We start from the raw sequence: 13,297 nt of genomic DNA, 5'->3' as shown, positions 1-13,297 counted from the left end.
CCTCGGCTCCAGCCCCGGGCAGATCACTGCTGCAAAGAAGTGCATCATTCTGGACTTTGGAAACCTCCTTATGCTGCTTAAAAGTATATTGATTTGCAGCTTAAAGGTGGTAGAAGTTGTAACCAAAATTTATAAAGCACTTCCTGTGTGTCAGGTACTGTTCCTATACTTACAACATCTACGTAAGGGCAGATTGTTATTGTCTCCACTTTTCTTTTTTTTTTTTTTATTTTTTATTTTTTTAATTTTTTTTTTTTCAACTTTTATTTTTGGGACAGAGAGAGACAGAGCATGAACGGGGGAGGGGCAGAGAGAGAAGGAGACACAGAATCGGAAACAGGCTCCAGGCTCCGAGCCATCAGCCCAGAGCCTGATGCGGGGCTCAAACTCACGGACTGCGAGATCGTGACCTGGCTGAAGTCGGACGCTTAACCGACTGCGCCACCCAGGCGCCCCATGTCTCCACTTTTCACATGGGAAAGCCTGAGGCACAGAAGGATTGAGTAACTTGCCTCAGATCGCACTGTCAGAGGAATGGAGCTGGGGTAGGGACTGGGGAGTTGGGCTTGAGAGTGTGTTCTTTTTTGCTCTTTTGTTGTCCTGCCTTCTTGTGTCATAATACCCCACTCTAGAATTAGGCCACCCTGCCTAGCTGATGCCCAATCCCAGTTGGAAACTGGGATCCTCTCCAGGGTTTTGGCCATTGTTCCTTCTGTCCTCACTCCTATCTTAACTATCTAGTGGCAAAGCAAATGGACTGGAGGAAATGGCTGGAGGCCTAAAGGGTACTTCCTGGATGAAGAGATGGGGCCATGCTATATGTGTGGACTCAAGAATGGGCATTAATGAATATGAACACTCTGACCGTTCACTTAAATATTTCATAGGCATTCACTGTATGCCAGACATAGTGCCTTGTTCTTGGGACACAGATGAGGAAGACTTGGTCCCTGTCTTCAGGGGACCAAGCACCTGAAAGAAATGTAAAAATGAGAAAAAAACAATTATAACACCATGTCAGGAGTGATATAATATAGGAAAATGCTGTACAGCAAAAATTTGAGAGTTAAACATAGTATTCTGGTGCTATGGAACATACGTACCTTGGGGCACCTGGGCAGCTCAGTCAGTTAAGTGTCTGACTCTTTTTAAAATTTTTTTTTTCAACGTTTATTTATTTTTGGGGCAGAGAGAGAGGGAGACACAGAATTGGAAACAGGCTCCAGGCTCTGAGCCATCAGCCCAGAGCCTGACGCGGGGCTCGAACTCCCGGACCGCAAGATTGTGACCTGGCTGAAGTCGGACGCTTAACCGACTGCGCCACCTAGGCGCCCCAAGTGTCTGACTTTTGATTTCAGCTCAGGTCATGATCTCAGAGTGGTGAGATTGAGCCCTGGGTTGGAGCCTGCTTAAGATTTTCTCTCTCTCCCTCTGCCTGCCTGCCTGCCTCCCTCCCTCCCTCTCAAAAAACAAAAACACCCCAAAAAACTAAAAAACAACAAAAAACAAGGGAACACACATACCATCCAATGTCCAACTAAACCATCAATAAAGGAATTGGTCCTAACTCACAAGGACACATAAAACAGTAGAGGAGACAATAGCCATGATGTTTTGAAAGCTGGAAAGCAGATGGTCTTGTAATGGAGAGAGGGGATGACGTTGATTCTGAGAAAGACAGTGTGAGCAGTAGTTTCCCAGGTGGAAATGGGCTCTGGGCTGGGATGTCTCAGGCCAGAGAGAACAGTGAGAGTTTGAAAGTCAGGGATGACAGAGATGTGATCAAGGGGGCTCCCGGGTCTCTGGTTCGGGCAAGAGGGTCAATGTACTTTAATAAAGATAATAAATACAGTAGAAGAACCACCCGAGGCAGATCGCTCCTCTGTCTCTAACGTAAGAAGTGTTAGCTTGAGGGAGTTTTCTACTTTACACAATCTCCTCTCTTCTCAAAACAGATTCTCCTAATTCAGTGAGTCATATTTGTAACTGCTGTGAACAAAGGGGGGTCTTGAAAGCCCTTAATGGAAAATTTTTCATTTGGCATTGAAAAACATTTTTTTTGCAAGGAAATGATTCATTGTAGGAACAAATCAAGCATATTATGTGTCAAACTTTGACAGAAAATCAGGTAGGCTGTTAGAAACGAGAAGTGTGTTTCTAGAGCCATCATTATTAATGACACATTTACATACCATTTTATATGTACGGTGCTTCCAAAATATATCCCATTCAGACCTCTGAGAGTTCGTTCCTATCCCCACTTCACACACGAAGACACTGACGCCAGCATTCCTTGCCAAAGGTCAAAGCTAAAGATGCCAGAACCAGTCCTAGATTTATTTCCAATGCCAAATCCCATATGTATTTCAGATAGGCTCTACCATTTCTTCTCTGTATGATGAGTGTACGTGCTAAAGTTGAAGGAGATAGTTGATAGAATAAAATATTTTAAAATGCGAAATTGAAAAACAAAAACAAAAGCAACAGCGTCCTAGCCTCTTGCCATGTTTCCAACACAGCACCTCTTCCGAACTACTTATTTCATTTTACCAGGATCCTGTGAGGAATTTAGAGGTATTTGTCTTTCGCTTCTGTCTGAGGCAGCAGGTTAGAGTTGCAGAGTTTTGAGTTTGAGTTTGTTACACATTTGACAGATGATCACCTTAAAAAAGAACATTGTATTTGAATGCCAGAAATTCTTAAATGCTATTCTGGTAAAAAGGCAAAAATAAAAATAAAAATAAAATAGTGTCCAGGTGGCAGGCAGTTGGCGGTTAGTTACTCATTGAACAAATACTGGATTGGAGCCTGTGGCTGTTGGGGATTCTATTAGGCAATCGGAGAGCAAACAGATGCAATTCTTGGCCTTACAGAGCTTCTAGTCTACTAGTGGAGATTTCAATCAATAGTTGTGTAAATAAATGCAGGATTACAAATTTGTGATAAATGCAATTACGGTAAGAAAAGTGGTACTAAAAACCATTTAACAGAGGACACTGAGGTAATATGGAAGAAAGGGAGGATAACATGGGGAATGACCTTGGTGCTAATGTCTGGAGGTGAATTAGGAACTAGCCAGGTGAGGGCTTCTGCCAGGAGATCAGGGACAACAGGGGAAAATGAGGCTCAAGGAGGCTGGAAAAGTGGGCCAGGGCTGGACCCTGCAAGGCTGGGCTGAGGCATTTCCTATACATCTCGAGCAGTGGAGTGCCATTATAATGGTTTTAAACAGGAGGATGATGGGGTGACAGCCAGTTTGTGGGCAGTGGACTGAAAAGGGGGCTCTCAGAAAGAAGGCAGGACAGTGGCTTGTGGACAGTTTATGGTGGCATTGGATGAGAGTGGTGGCCCTGGGACTGTGAAAAGCTGTTAGAGTGAAGACATATTAAGAAAATAAAATTGGTAGAACTAGGGGATGGATTCAGTGTGGGGTAAGGAAGAGGAAGTCAGAGTTGTGACTTCCAGGAATGGGGGGTTCTGTTTGCTGCCCGTTAACACCAGATGACCACCAGGTCTGTAGGGGCAGAGGGAGATTGTGAGCTCTGTTTTGAACACGTTAGAGGTGGATGGCACCTTCGAGTCACTGGAGTGAAAATGTCAAGTAGGCCAGTGGATGTGTAGGTCTGAATTTCAGAGGAGCAGTTAAGCTAATGATATAAACTTAGGTTTTGTTTGTATTTAGATGGTAATTGAAGCCGTGGCTGTAGGTGAGGCAGAAAGTGTAGAGTAAGAAGCAGCCTGGGGCTGATGCTCAAGGAACTCTGATACTCAAACTCTAGGTCAAAAAAGCCTGAGCCCGCAGAGGAGACTTAGAAATAGCCCAAGAGGTGAGGGGGAAAGCCGGGAAGTCAAGTTCTAGAAGCCCAAAGATAGTATATCAAGAAGGAGACGATAGCCGACCAGTGTCCAGTGGTGATAGAAGGCTCAATTATATGAGGACCACTCTGGAAGATGCCTTTGGATATGGCAGCGTGGAGGACATTGGTGACCTGATTAACAAGCAGCACTGAGAGCGTGATGACAGGGGAGGTCTGACTAGAGGGGGTACAGATAGCTGGTGAGCAGGGATGCTGATGAGGACCCACAGCACCACTGGAAAAATCTTGGCTGTAAAAAAAGCAGAGAGCAGCAGTTCCCCTCAGAGAATAAAGGGCCTACTGTGGGAGAGTCTTCTCTTTCTGTTGTTTTGTTGTGTTTTAAAATGGAGAATGTAGGGGTGCCTGGGTGGCTCAGTTAAATGTACGACTTTAGCTCAGGTCACGATCTCGCAGTTTGTTAGTTCAAGCCCCGCAGCAGGCTCTGTGCTGACAGCGCGGAGCCTGGAGCCTGTTTCGGATTCTGTGTCTCCCTCTCTCTCTGCCCCTCCCCTGCTCGTGTTCTGTCTCTTTCTCTCTCTCTCTCTCTCTCTCTCAAAAATAAATGTTAAAAAAAATTTAAAATAAAATGAAATGGAAAATGTAGCATGTTTCAACATAGGAAAGGAAGAAATCTCATGCACAGAAGAGTTTGAACATTCAAGTAAAAGAGGAGATCCTTGAGAGTGTTCAGGACAATATTACAAAACATGCCAGGCTGCCCATGGAATCCCTTGGAAATCACTTTATCACAGTGAAAACTGCAGGAAAGTTAAGTGTGGAATTCGTTTTTTAAGTTTATTTGGGGAGAGAGAGAGCACAAGCAGGGGAGGGGCACAAAAAGGGAGAGAGAATCCCAAGCAGGCTCTGTGCTGTCAGCATGGAGCCCAATGCGGGAGCTTGAACTCACCAACCATGAGATCATGACCTGAGCCAAAATCAAGAGTCAGAGGCTCAACCGACTGAGCCACCTGGCATCCCTTAAATGCCAAATTCCTGAGGAGCAGGTATTTTGAAAACACATGGCCCTGTCAGTGTCCATCCTGAACAGTACCATCTGATGATACAGAAATCTGAGTTGTGACTCATGTGCTCAGCTCCTCTTTGCTTGTTTTTTTTTTCCAGGAGCTGATGAGGATGTAGAGAGCCCGGAGATGACCACATCCCGACCACTTCCAAAGATAGGGTTCACTAGTGCTGTTCCCAAAGTGGAAACCACGACATGGGAGATCCAGAACAAGATACCTGCTCAGACGAAGGTGTGTTTGTTTTGCATTGCATTACCGGGTTATTGTGTTTCATTTTAAAAATTGCACAGAATGTTCCTTTTGAGAAGCCCCACTTAAAATTATGTGAGGACAAATGGTCTTTCATCATCTTGCTGTAAATGGCTTTCTTACTCTTTATGATCGTTTTGACGTTTACCCACCGACTCCTTCATTGTTGTTTAAATAAACGTTTTCTTCAGAGCAGTTATAAGTTCATAGCAAAATTGAGTGGAAAGTTCCCATGTGCCCCCTGCCCTCACACAGACACCACCTCCCCCCCAGAGTGGTACATTTATTACAATTGATGAACCTAATTGATACATTATTTTTACCCAGAGTCCATAGTTAACCTTAGGATTCGCTCATGGTGTTGTACCTTCTGTGGGTTCTGACAGATGTACCTGGTGCTGCCTCTTTATCTCTCCTGCCCCCCCACCCCCGGAAAGTACTGATCTTTTTACTGTCTTCATAGTTTGGTTTTTCCAGAATGTAATAGAGTTATCACCATATAGTATGTAGCCTTTTGAAATAGGCTTCTTTCGCTTAGCAATATGCATTTAAGGTTCTTCCGCGTCTCTTCATAGCTCAGTAGCTCACTCAGCTACCTACTACTACCTACTACTTTTATCACCCCAGCCCAGCTTATATATGGATAATTTTTATAGGGTGCTAAGGGTCTCAAAACCCAGTTATGAAACAAAATTTTTTGCTTACTTGGGCTTAAGCCAAGAAAATTTGTTTTCAGTTCATAAAGAATTTTTTTCTGAGTTAAAACCATTGTGAACTTTACACATGATGAAACGGGTTCTGGAATAAGGAAGCTCCAGGTTCCTGTCTCATTCAGTTACTTCTTAAAGTCTCCTCAGGCCTGTCATCAGTAGAATACAGACTTGACCTCTTTCAGGGATAATGATGAACATGGTTGCATCTCAATATATTCATTTTGAGGGCTGAGTTACTAAGAAATAAGGTCTTTGGATTTAGAGCCAAAGTACTAGTTGTTGAAAACTATGAGACTGGTGATTTTGGCCTTATTATCATTATATTGTAATTAGCTGACCACCTACTAGTGGGTAAGCTATTTAAGTTGGAAAATGCATATGAAAGTCTGAAGAAGGCCTAGGCTTTAAATCCTGAATCTGGTCAAATTTCTTAGCTTCTCTGAGCCATTCCTCATGGGTCCGTGAGAAGATTAAATGTGGGTGGGTGCCTATAGTATGGCCCCTGAGACCCAGGAAGCATTCTGTAAGCCTTGACTGAATTTGGTTAGAGCAATCACCAAATAAACCTTATAACTGCAGTAGGATGCTTTGTAGATGGCCCAGGGCTCGCAGACTGCTTATGAAAACTTAGAAACACAAGTGTCCCCTTTGAGAGCTCCTCCATCTGTTGGTCAGAAATGAGCTGCTGCCAAGCTTTAGTAGGAGACAAGATGTGGAGGGCTGTCCCCTGAAGGTAGTGACACGTCTCATCTGGAGTAAGAACTGCCCCTCTACAGGCAGGAATGCATGATGGCTTCCCACACTTTCATGTCCCTCCCTCTGTGTCCCCGCTGCATGGGAACAGGACAGTGAGTGACAGAGCTGGATGCATTTCTGCAGATGGGGAGGGGCCGTGGCCAACCCTCCTCACACTGGAGGATGCTCTGTAGGATTAAGAAGAACCAAATACTGTCAGTAGCAGACTGACTTCACAGGCCAGGAGAGAGGAAAAAAGAAGGTCCCTGAACACGGGCAGACATGCTAGCATGTGCTGGCTCCATGTGCAGGAGCTGTTCTGTCAGTGCATGGAGGTGAACGAATGAGAGAAGAAGGAAGAAGGGGAGGAATGCAGGGTAACTGGTGCCATTGATGGGAGGATGGGGAGGGGGCCCTCAGTGTGGGTGGCACACTTCTCCAGTGTGACTGTTGAAAGATGCATTTGGCGTTCCGCGGTTTTATTTGACCGCTTGTCATGGCTGAATCTCTTGTGACCATTAGGACCCACTAGCTTGAGGCAAGAAACCCAGTTTTGGCTTTCAGTGATAAAAATTGTACCCTAAACAAAATCTAATGTGACAATCGAGTTCTGGTCAGTTGACAAGAACGAATTTAAAATTGATTTCAATTTTTAAAAATTGGCCTTAAGGAATTAATTGTGTCAGGTCTAGATAAAGAAGATAGATAGATGTTTGGCAGATGAGCTCAGAAATTAAGAATCTCCAAACATTTTAATATATGTATATTCCTAGTATCATTTATGTTCAATGGAGTGATTATTCATTGCTTCATGAGAGATTTATGGCATGCTACTCCTCATCCTAGGTACTGATAATGATACTATTGATAATTAATGATTTAATTTTCTTATAGTTCCATGGTACGGCTTAGTTAAGCATTGCCTCTAGGATACCGTTAATGTCAACTTTTGAATGGGTCTGACAGTGGCATCAGCGTCACTGTTACAGATATCCTATCTAGTTTGTTGTAAATTTATGTGACAGCAATGAAAAGAACCCAGGTGTTTGTTGAAGCAGAGCATTACTCATCATCTTTTACTTCGGATACATTTCCAAAGCATCCCAACAACCAGACGTGGATGCAACAGATCTTTAATTGACTTCATTTAATCATCTGTGTTGCCTTTTTGTAATTTCATTTTGCACATATCCACAAGAGTTAAGGTATTTCAGATTAGTTCCATCCTGTAGAAATAATCCTTCTGAATCAAACCCCTCCTTCTATACAATAAAACATTTCAATTTAAAGGATAAATGTTCCATCCAGAACACCTGGAAGTTTGTGCACTGATGGACTGTCCTTGTAAGAAGATGGCGGCCCCAGTTCAGTTTCTTTGGAAGCCTAGTGTTCAGTTCACTGAGGCAGGGACCCAGGACCTCACATACTCTGGAGTTCAGATGGATCCACCTGGTCTGGTTAGTGGTCCTTCCTGGATATACCAGTGACCTTAAGCCACCCCAAAAAGGTGAGGTCTTTCCTTTTTATGTTTAGACTTGAGTAGACGAGTAGCTGGCTCCCATTTTGGATGAACTCTGGCCTTCAGAAAGCAATCAATCACTTAACTGGACCACAGCTGAGAGTCCTAATGAAAATGGACTTGGCTGTTTGTAGGCAGACTAGTAGAGCTGATAAGGATTATTGTCTATAATAATAGCCAATGCAGTTGACAGTGTTTTCATCAGTAGTGTCGGTCAAGTAGAACTTCAGCCTGGTAGTTAGAGTTTGCTGCAAGAACGTGGGTGTGATGTGATAAACACCTGAACAGGGCTGTGGAAATGGGGAGCCGAGGAAGACACTTAATGTGAGAGAATGGTGAAAGGCAAGTTGGCAGGACTGTGACATGGCAAAACATATGATTTGAAATGTGCTCAAATAACTTTGGGGGCCCCAAAAGAATAGCTGGTACCATTAATGGACATAGAAAAGATGATCAGTGTTATTCAGTGCTACAGCCAGGGGTTGGTTAGTGTCCTGCAGGCTGCTGGGGGGTTGGGATTAATGCTGGCTGGAGATGAGCTTCTGAGAGTTACCATCTTGGATTTGAGCTTTAGAATTGTGGGATACCCAAGAAGCTGGGAGTGCACATCACTGAACGGCCACGGACACCAAGGTGCGAGAAAGTGGTATGACTTGGTGTGGATCACACGGGAGCTGCTTATAGAACCCAGACTCCTGAAGTTCTAGTTCAGGGTTTGCTGAAAGTGTAAGAGTGAATAGGTAGAGGGGAGCATTACAGAGTAAGCCTGGGGAGCTACTCTGCAGGGTGGTAGCAGGGAGACCCTTGGAGAACACCTGGAGGGAAAGCCTGGGAGGAAGCTGTCATCACAGAGCCCCATGTGGCAAAGAGATGAAGGAATAAGGAGACTTGGGGCCATGCTCTTGGGTTGGTGCAGCGAGAGAGAGTTGTAGCCTGAAGAGTGGTAAGAAAACAGATCTTATGAGGTGTCATCTAAAACAACCTAACCATGTCATTAGGGTTATTACAAACTCATTAACCAGCTGTTTTGCCTATACCTGTGATGGGTGTTATATGAAACCATGAACAGCATGGGTCCATCATAAAACTTGCCCATTGGTGTTTATTCCAATTATTTCCCACATTCATTGTTTGAAAAAAAAAAAAATAAACCTTGGAATCTATCTATTGTATCTTCTTTCCAGCACATTATACAGATTTTTTTTTAATCTTTTCCTTTTTCCAATATCAGTCACCTGAAGAAATTGATAAGGAAAAAGTTCACCTGTCTGACTCAGAAAGGAAGATGGACCCAGCTGAAGACGATACAAACGTGTATACTGAGAAACACTCAGACAATCTGTTTAAACGAACAGAAGTCCTGGCAGGTGAGTAACCCAGTGGGGGCCTGGTGGGAAGGTCCTTAAATAGGCCTGTTTGGCTAAGTGATATTCAGAGGTGTAGGCCAAGCTTGCTGAATGTCACCTTCCTGCTGAGAGCAGTCTTAAGAGACAAGAGTTAGGCAAATGTTGTCTTTATTTTCTGTCAGCTCCTTCATCCTACCGCCTGATGCAAGAAGAGGAAAGTTCAGAACTGAATTGGTCCAGAACAACCGGGTGTGGGGGATGGTGGGATTGCAGCTCTATCAGTCCTGCTCCAAGTCATCCTGATGCCAAAATAAACTCAAGAGAAGGAAAAGTTCTTTATGGGGAGGGCAGTTGACACAGACAATGCCCAAGGCATCAAGAATGCTGTCTCGAATCAGAGCTTACCTGATGGAAGTATTTATTATTTGATTTTAAAGGGGAAGATTTGCAAGATTTAAGAACACTTAGTCCTCGAAAGGATAGTCCCAAAGCCAAGACGAGAAAGGAAATTTGCTCGCTTTTTTTCATATTTACCCTTACAAAACTTAAGTCAGTTATATTCTGTTATGTGTCTTCAGTGAAAAAGCAATTAGAAGATTAGACTATGAAATGTGAGTACTGAGAACACTAAGGAATTTTGGAGTATGGAGTCAGTTGAGGCCCCAGCCAGATTTTTTCCTGCTGAGGCTTTTGGATGATATTAATACTAATCAAAGAAAGTATTGTACCTTCCTTGGGAATGTCAGATTGGTGTAATGACCCGGTTGTTTCATTGAATCTCGTTTCTAAATGTTTTGGGGTTTTTCAAATGGAGCCTTTTATAAAAGTGTAAACAGATGGGGCCTGACAGAGTTAATTTCTGCAACCTTTGAATCCGTCCTAAAAGTAATCTTCCTTTTTGGCGTGTTTCAGCTGTCATTGCTGGCGGAGTTATCGGCTTTCTCTTTGCAATTTTCCTTATCCTGCTGTTGGTGTATCGCATGAGGAAGAAGGATGAAGGAAGTTACGACCTTGGAGAACGTAAACCATCCAGTGCTGCTTATCAGAAGGCACCTACTAAGGAGTTTTACGCGTGAAACTCCCACTTAGTGTCTCTATTTATGAGATCACTGAACTTTTAAAAATAAAGCTTTTGCATAGAATAATGAAGATCTTTGTTTTTTGTTTTTCTCATTAAAGAGCCATTCTGGCACTTTAATGATAAAATCCCATTGTATTTAAAACTTTTCATGTATTTCTTTAGAACATAAAATTAAAACTTAACATCTGCAGTGTTCTGTGAATAGCAGTGGCAAAATATTATGTTATGAAAACCCTCTATGTTCATGGAATCGGTTTAAACTTTTATGCGCAAATACAAAATGATCGTTTTTATCCTACGGTTCGAAGATGAAAGCTGTTTAATTTGTGTCCGCGTGTCTCTGATTGACCTTACCAAGTGGTCTTACTTTGTTAATTTATCTGTTCCCCTCTCCTCTGCACTTTCCCTCTTGTCCCCTTGAAAACAAAACAAAACTCTATGCCTTTTGTAGCTGTTACGGTGCAATTTGTCTTTGGATAATTCAGATAATGGTAATTTAGTGTATATGTGATTTTCAGATATGTAAACTTTAACCTCCACTTTGTATAAATTTTTAAGTGTCAGACTATCCATTTTACACTTGCTTTGTTTTTCATTACCTGTAGCTTCAGGCAGATTTGCAACAGCAAATTAATGTGTAAAATTGGATTATTACCACAAAACTGTTCAGTCATAGCTATCAGATCTTCTTTTGGGAGGATTTGATGTGAGTTACTGACGAGCCTCAGCAAACCCAAAGATGCTAACAGTATTTTGAGAAGTTGCTGCAGATTCCTTTGGCCACTGTATTTGTTAATTTCTTGCAATTTGAAGGTACGAGTAGGGGTTTAAGGAAAAATCAGTTTTTGTTCTTAAAAATGCATTTAAGTTGTAAACGTCTTTTTAAGCCTTTGAAGTGCCTATGATTCTATGTAACTCGTTGCAGACTGGTGTTAATGAGTATATATAACAGTTTAAAAAAAAGTTGGTATTTTATAAGCACAGACAATTCTAATGGTAACTTTTGTAGTCTTACGAATAGACATCAATTGTAATTTGGGAACATAAAAACTACTGAATAAATCATGTGGCCTAATATTGAAAATGTCACTGTTATAAATTTTGTACATTTTCGATCAAATGTACATCTCCCCTTTGCAAATGACCATCTGCTCTCAAGGATGATGTGGGTTTGATTTCTGAGTGTTCCATAGAGTGTCTGTAAATCAAAACCAAAGAGCTCATCGATGAGGCTGTTTATTACCAGATTCACTTCTGAATTGGCCAGAGGAAATCTGAATGTATCCTGTGTGTGTTCGGGTGTAGATATTGGAAGACTGCCAGGGAAGGAATAGTGAAGTTGGCAGCCTTTGTAGGATAGCTGATGGCAACGTTGAGAGGGATGCCTGCTTTTGCAAATAATTTTTAGGAGTTAAATTCCAAAGAACCAAAGGGGACTCTCCTGATGTCAGTATCTAAGGTTTTGTCCTATAGACTGAAGACTGATTTACCTTGGAAACTGTGCTCCAAATCTCTCCTGAAGCTTAACGGAAGAACCAATAGACGGAATGCCATAGTTCACACCATAGGGAAGGGAAGAAGGGCAGGGAGGCTCTGTGCATTAAAAGGAGGGCCTCACTGCTGAACACTGAAATAGCTGCAAAGCAGGGGTTCCTGAGGAGGAGATGGAAGTATGAGGGTACCCGGCTGGGTATTTCCTTCGAACTGAACATTTCCTTTTCTGTTTTAACCATAAATTTTGTTTTAACGTGTGAGCCGCCCAAGTAGGAAGAACACCGCAAAAACAGCAACCCTTTCAATACATAATGTACTTTTAATAAAGTATGAATACTGCTTCATTTAGAGACCGTTTCCTGGAATTACCACATAACTCATTAAAAAAGTTTTTTTAAACAGCACTCGGAACAGTGTTTACTTAAATTCTTAATGGCCTTAATTCTCAAATTCCTGTCCCATCACTTACAGAGTCAATCCACTTTGGAGTGATTAAAAGGAAGTTCTAGCACCTTCTAAAGTTGCACAATATCCCTCGATTACAGAGGTTAAGAATGTAGTGGGTATACCTCTAACTGTGCAAAAGCATAGTGAAATTGAGTTCGTAGAATAACAACTGCTTGGAATATCCGTGCCAAGAAAAGAAAGTTTCTGGCAAATATTTTGTCACTGCTGTAAAGCAAAATATTTGTTAAAGTGCCAAAATAAAGTCTGTCATGCTGAAAGTAAAAAAAATCATTGTATAGACTGACATCCAGTTTTCTTCAACTGTATGTTTTCTGCCTAGTTTTTATTTTTTATTTTTAAGATGCAGCGACTAGTACTACAAGTGTTAGTAACGATTACCAAGTTCAGGAAAATTTTGGTAAAATTATAAACATTAAAGCCAATATGAAAACTTCCTGTTTCCTTAACCACATGTAAGTGATTTCCTTTGTGTGAATATGGCTTTTTGTATGAAAGGCTTGCAATATTGAAATTGCCCCATTTTCGGTGGATGGGGAAAGTGGGATGAGCTGATGTTGTGTGTTTTTGTTTTGCATTGTTTTTTAAGTTACAGCTGCAGGTACATAGTACCTGAACTTCAGAATTAGGACCTGTTAATAAAATTGTCATCTATTCACATTGGAAGTTGATAGCTTCAGATTGAATGTTTAGTGGAATTTTGGTGATTCATTTTTGCAAATTAGACAAAAGACCCTTGCTTATTGAGAATATAGTCTGATTTTGTAGGGTCTAGGAGATTAACCTAAATTAGTAGAATACAATTACCTAATT

General features: G+C 41.9%; 1 protein-coding gene across 1 annotated transcript in view; it reads left to right on the top strand.

Annotated features, from left to right (window-relative positions):
* SDC2 (syndecan 2) overlaps nt 1-12,423 on the top strand; it is a 101,974-nt gene extending 89,551 nt beyond the window's left edge. The window contains exons 3-5 of the mRNA XM_045454150.1: nt 4,980-5,113; nt 9,330-9,465; nt 10,357-12,423. Coding sequence (XP_045310106.1) covers nt 4,980-5,113; nt 9,330-9,465; nt 10,357-10,520 — 434 coding nt within the window. The 3' untranslated portion in view covers nt 10,521-12,423. The remainder of the gene's footprint in view (nt 1-4,979; nt 5,114-9,329; nt 9,466-10,356) is intronic.
* The last annotated feature ends 874 nt before the right edge of the window (nt 12,424-13,297 follow it).

Source organism: Leopardus geoffroyi, chromosome C3, assembly GCF_018350155.1.
Source record: "Leopardus geoffroyi isolate Oge1 chromosome C3, O.geoffroyi_Oge1_pat1.0, whole genome shotgun sequence".
NCBI lineage: Eukaryota > Metazoa > Chordata > Mammalia > Carnivora > Felidae > Leopardus > Leopardus geoffroyi.
The sequence above is the reverse complement of the archived record's forward strand: the minus strand, read 5'-3'. Positions and strand labels throughout refer to the sequence as shown.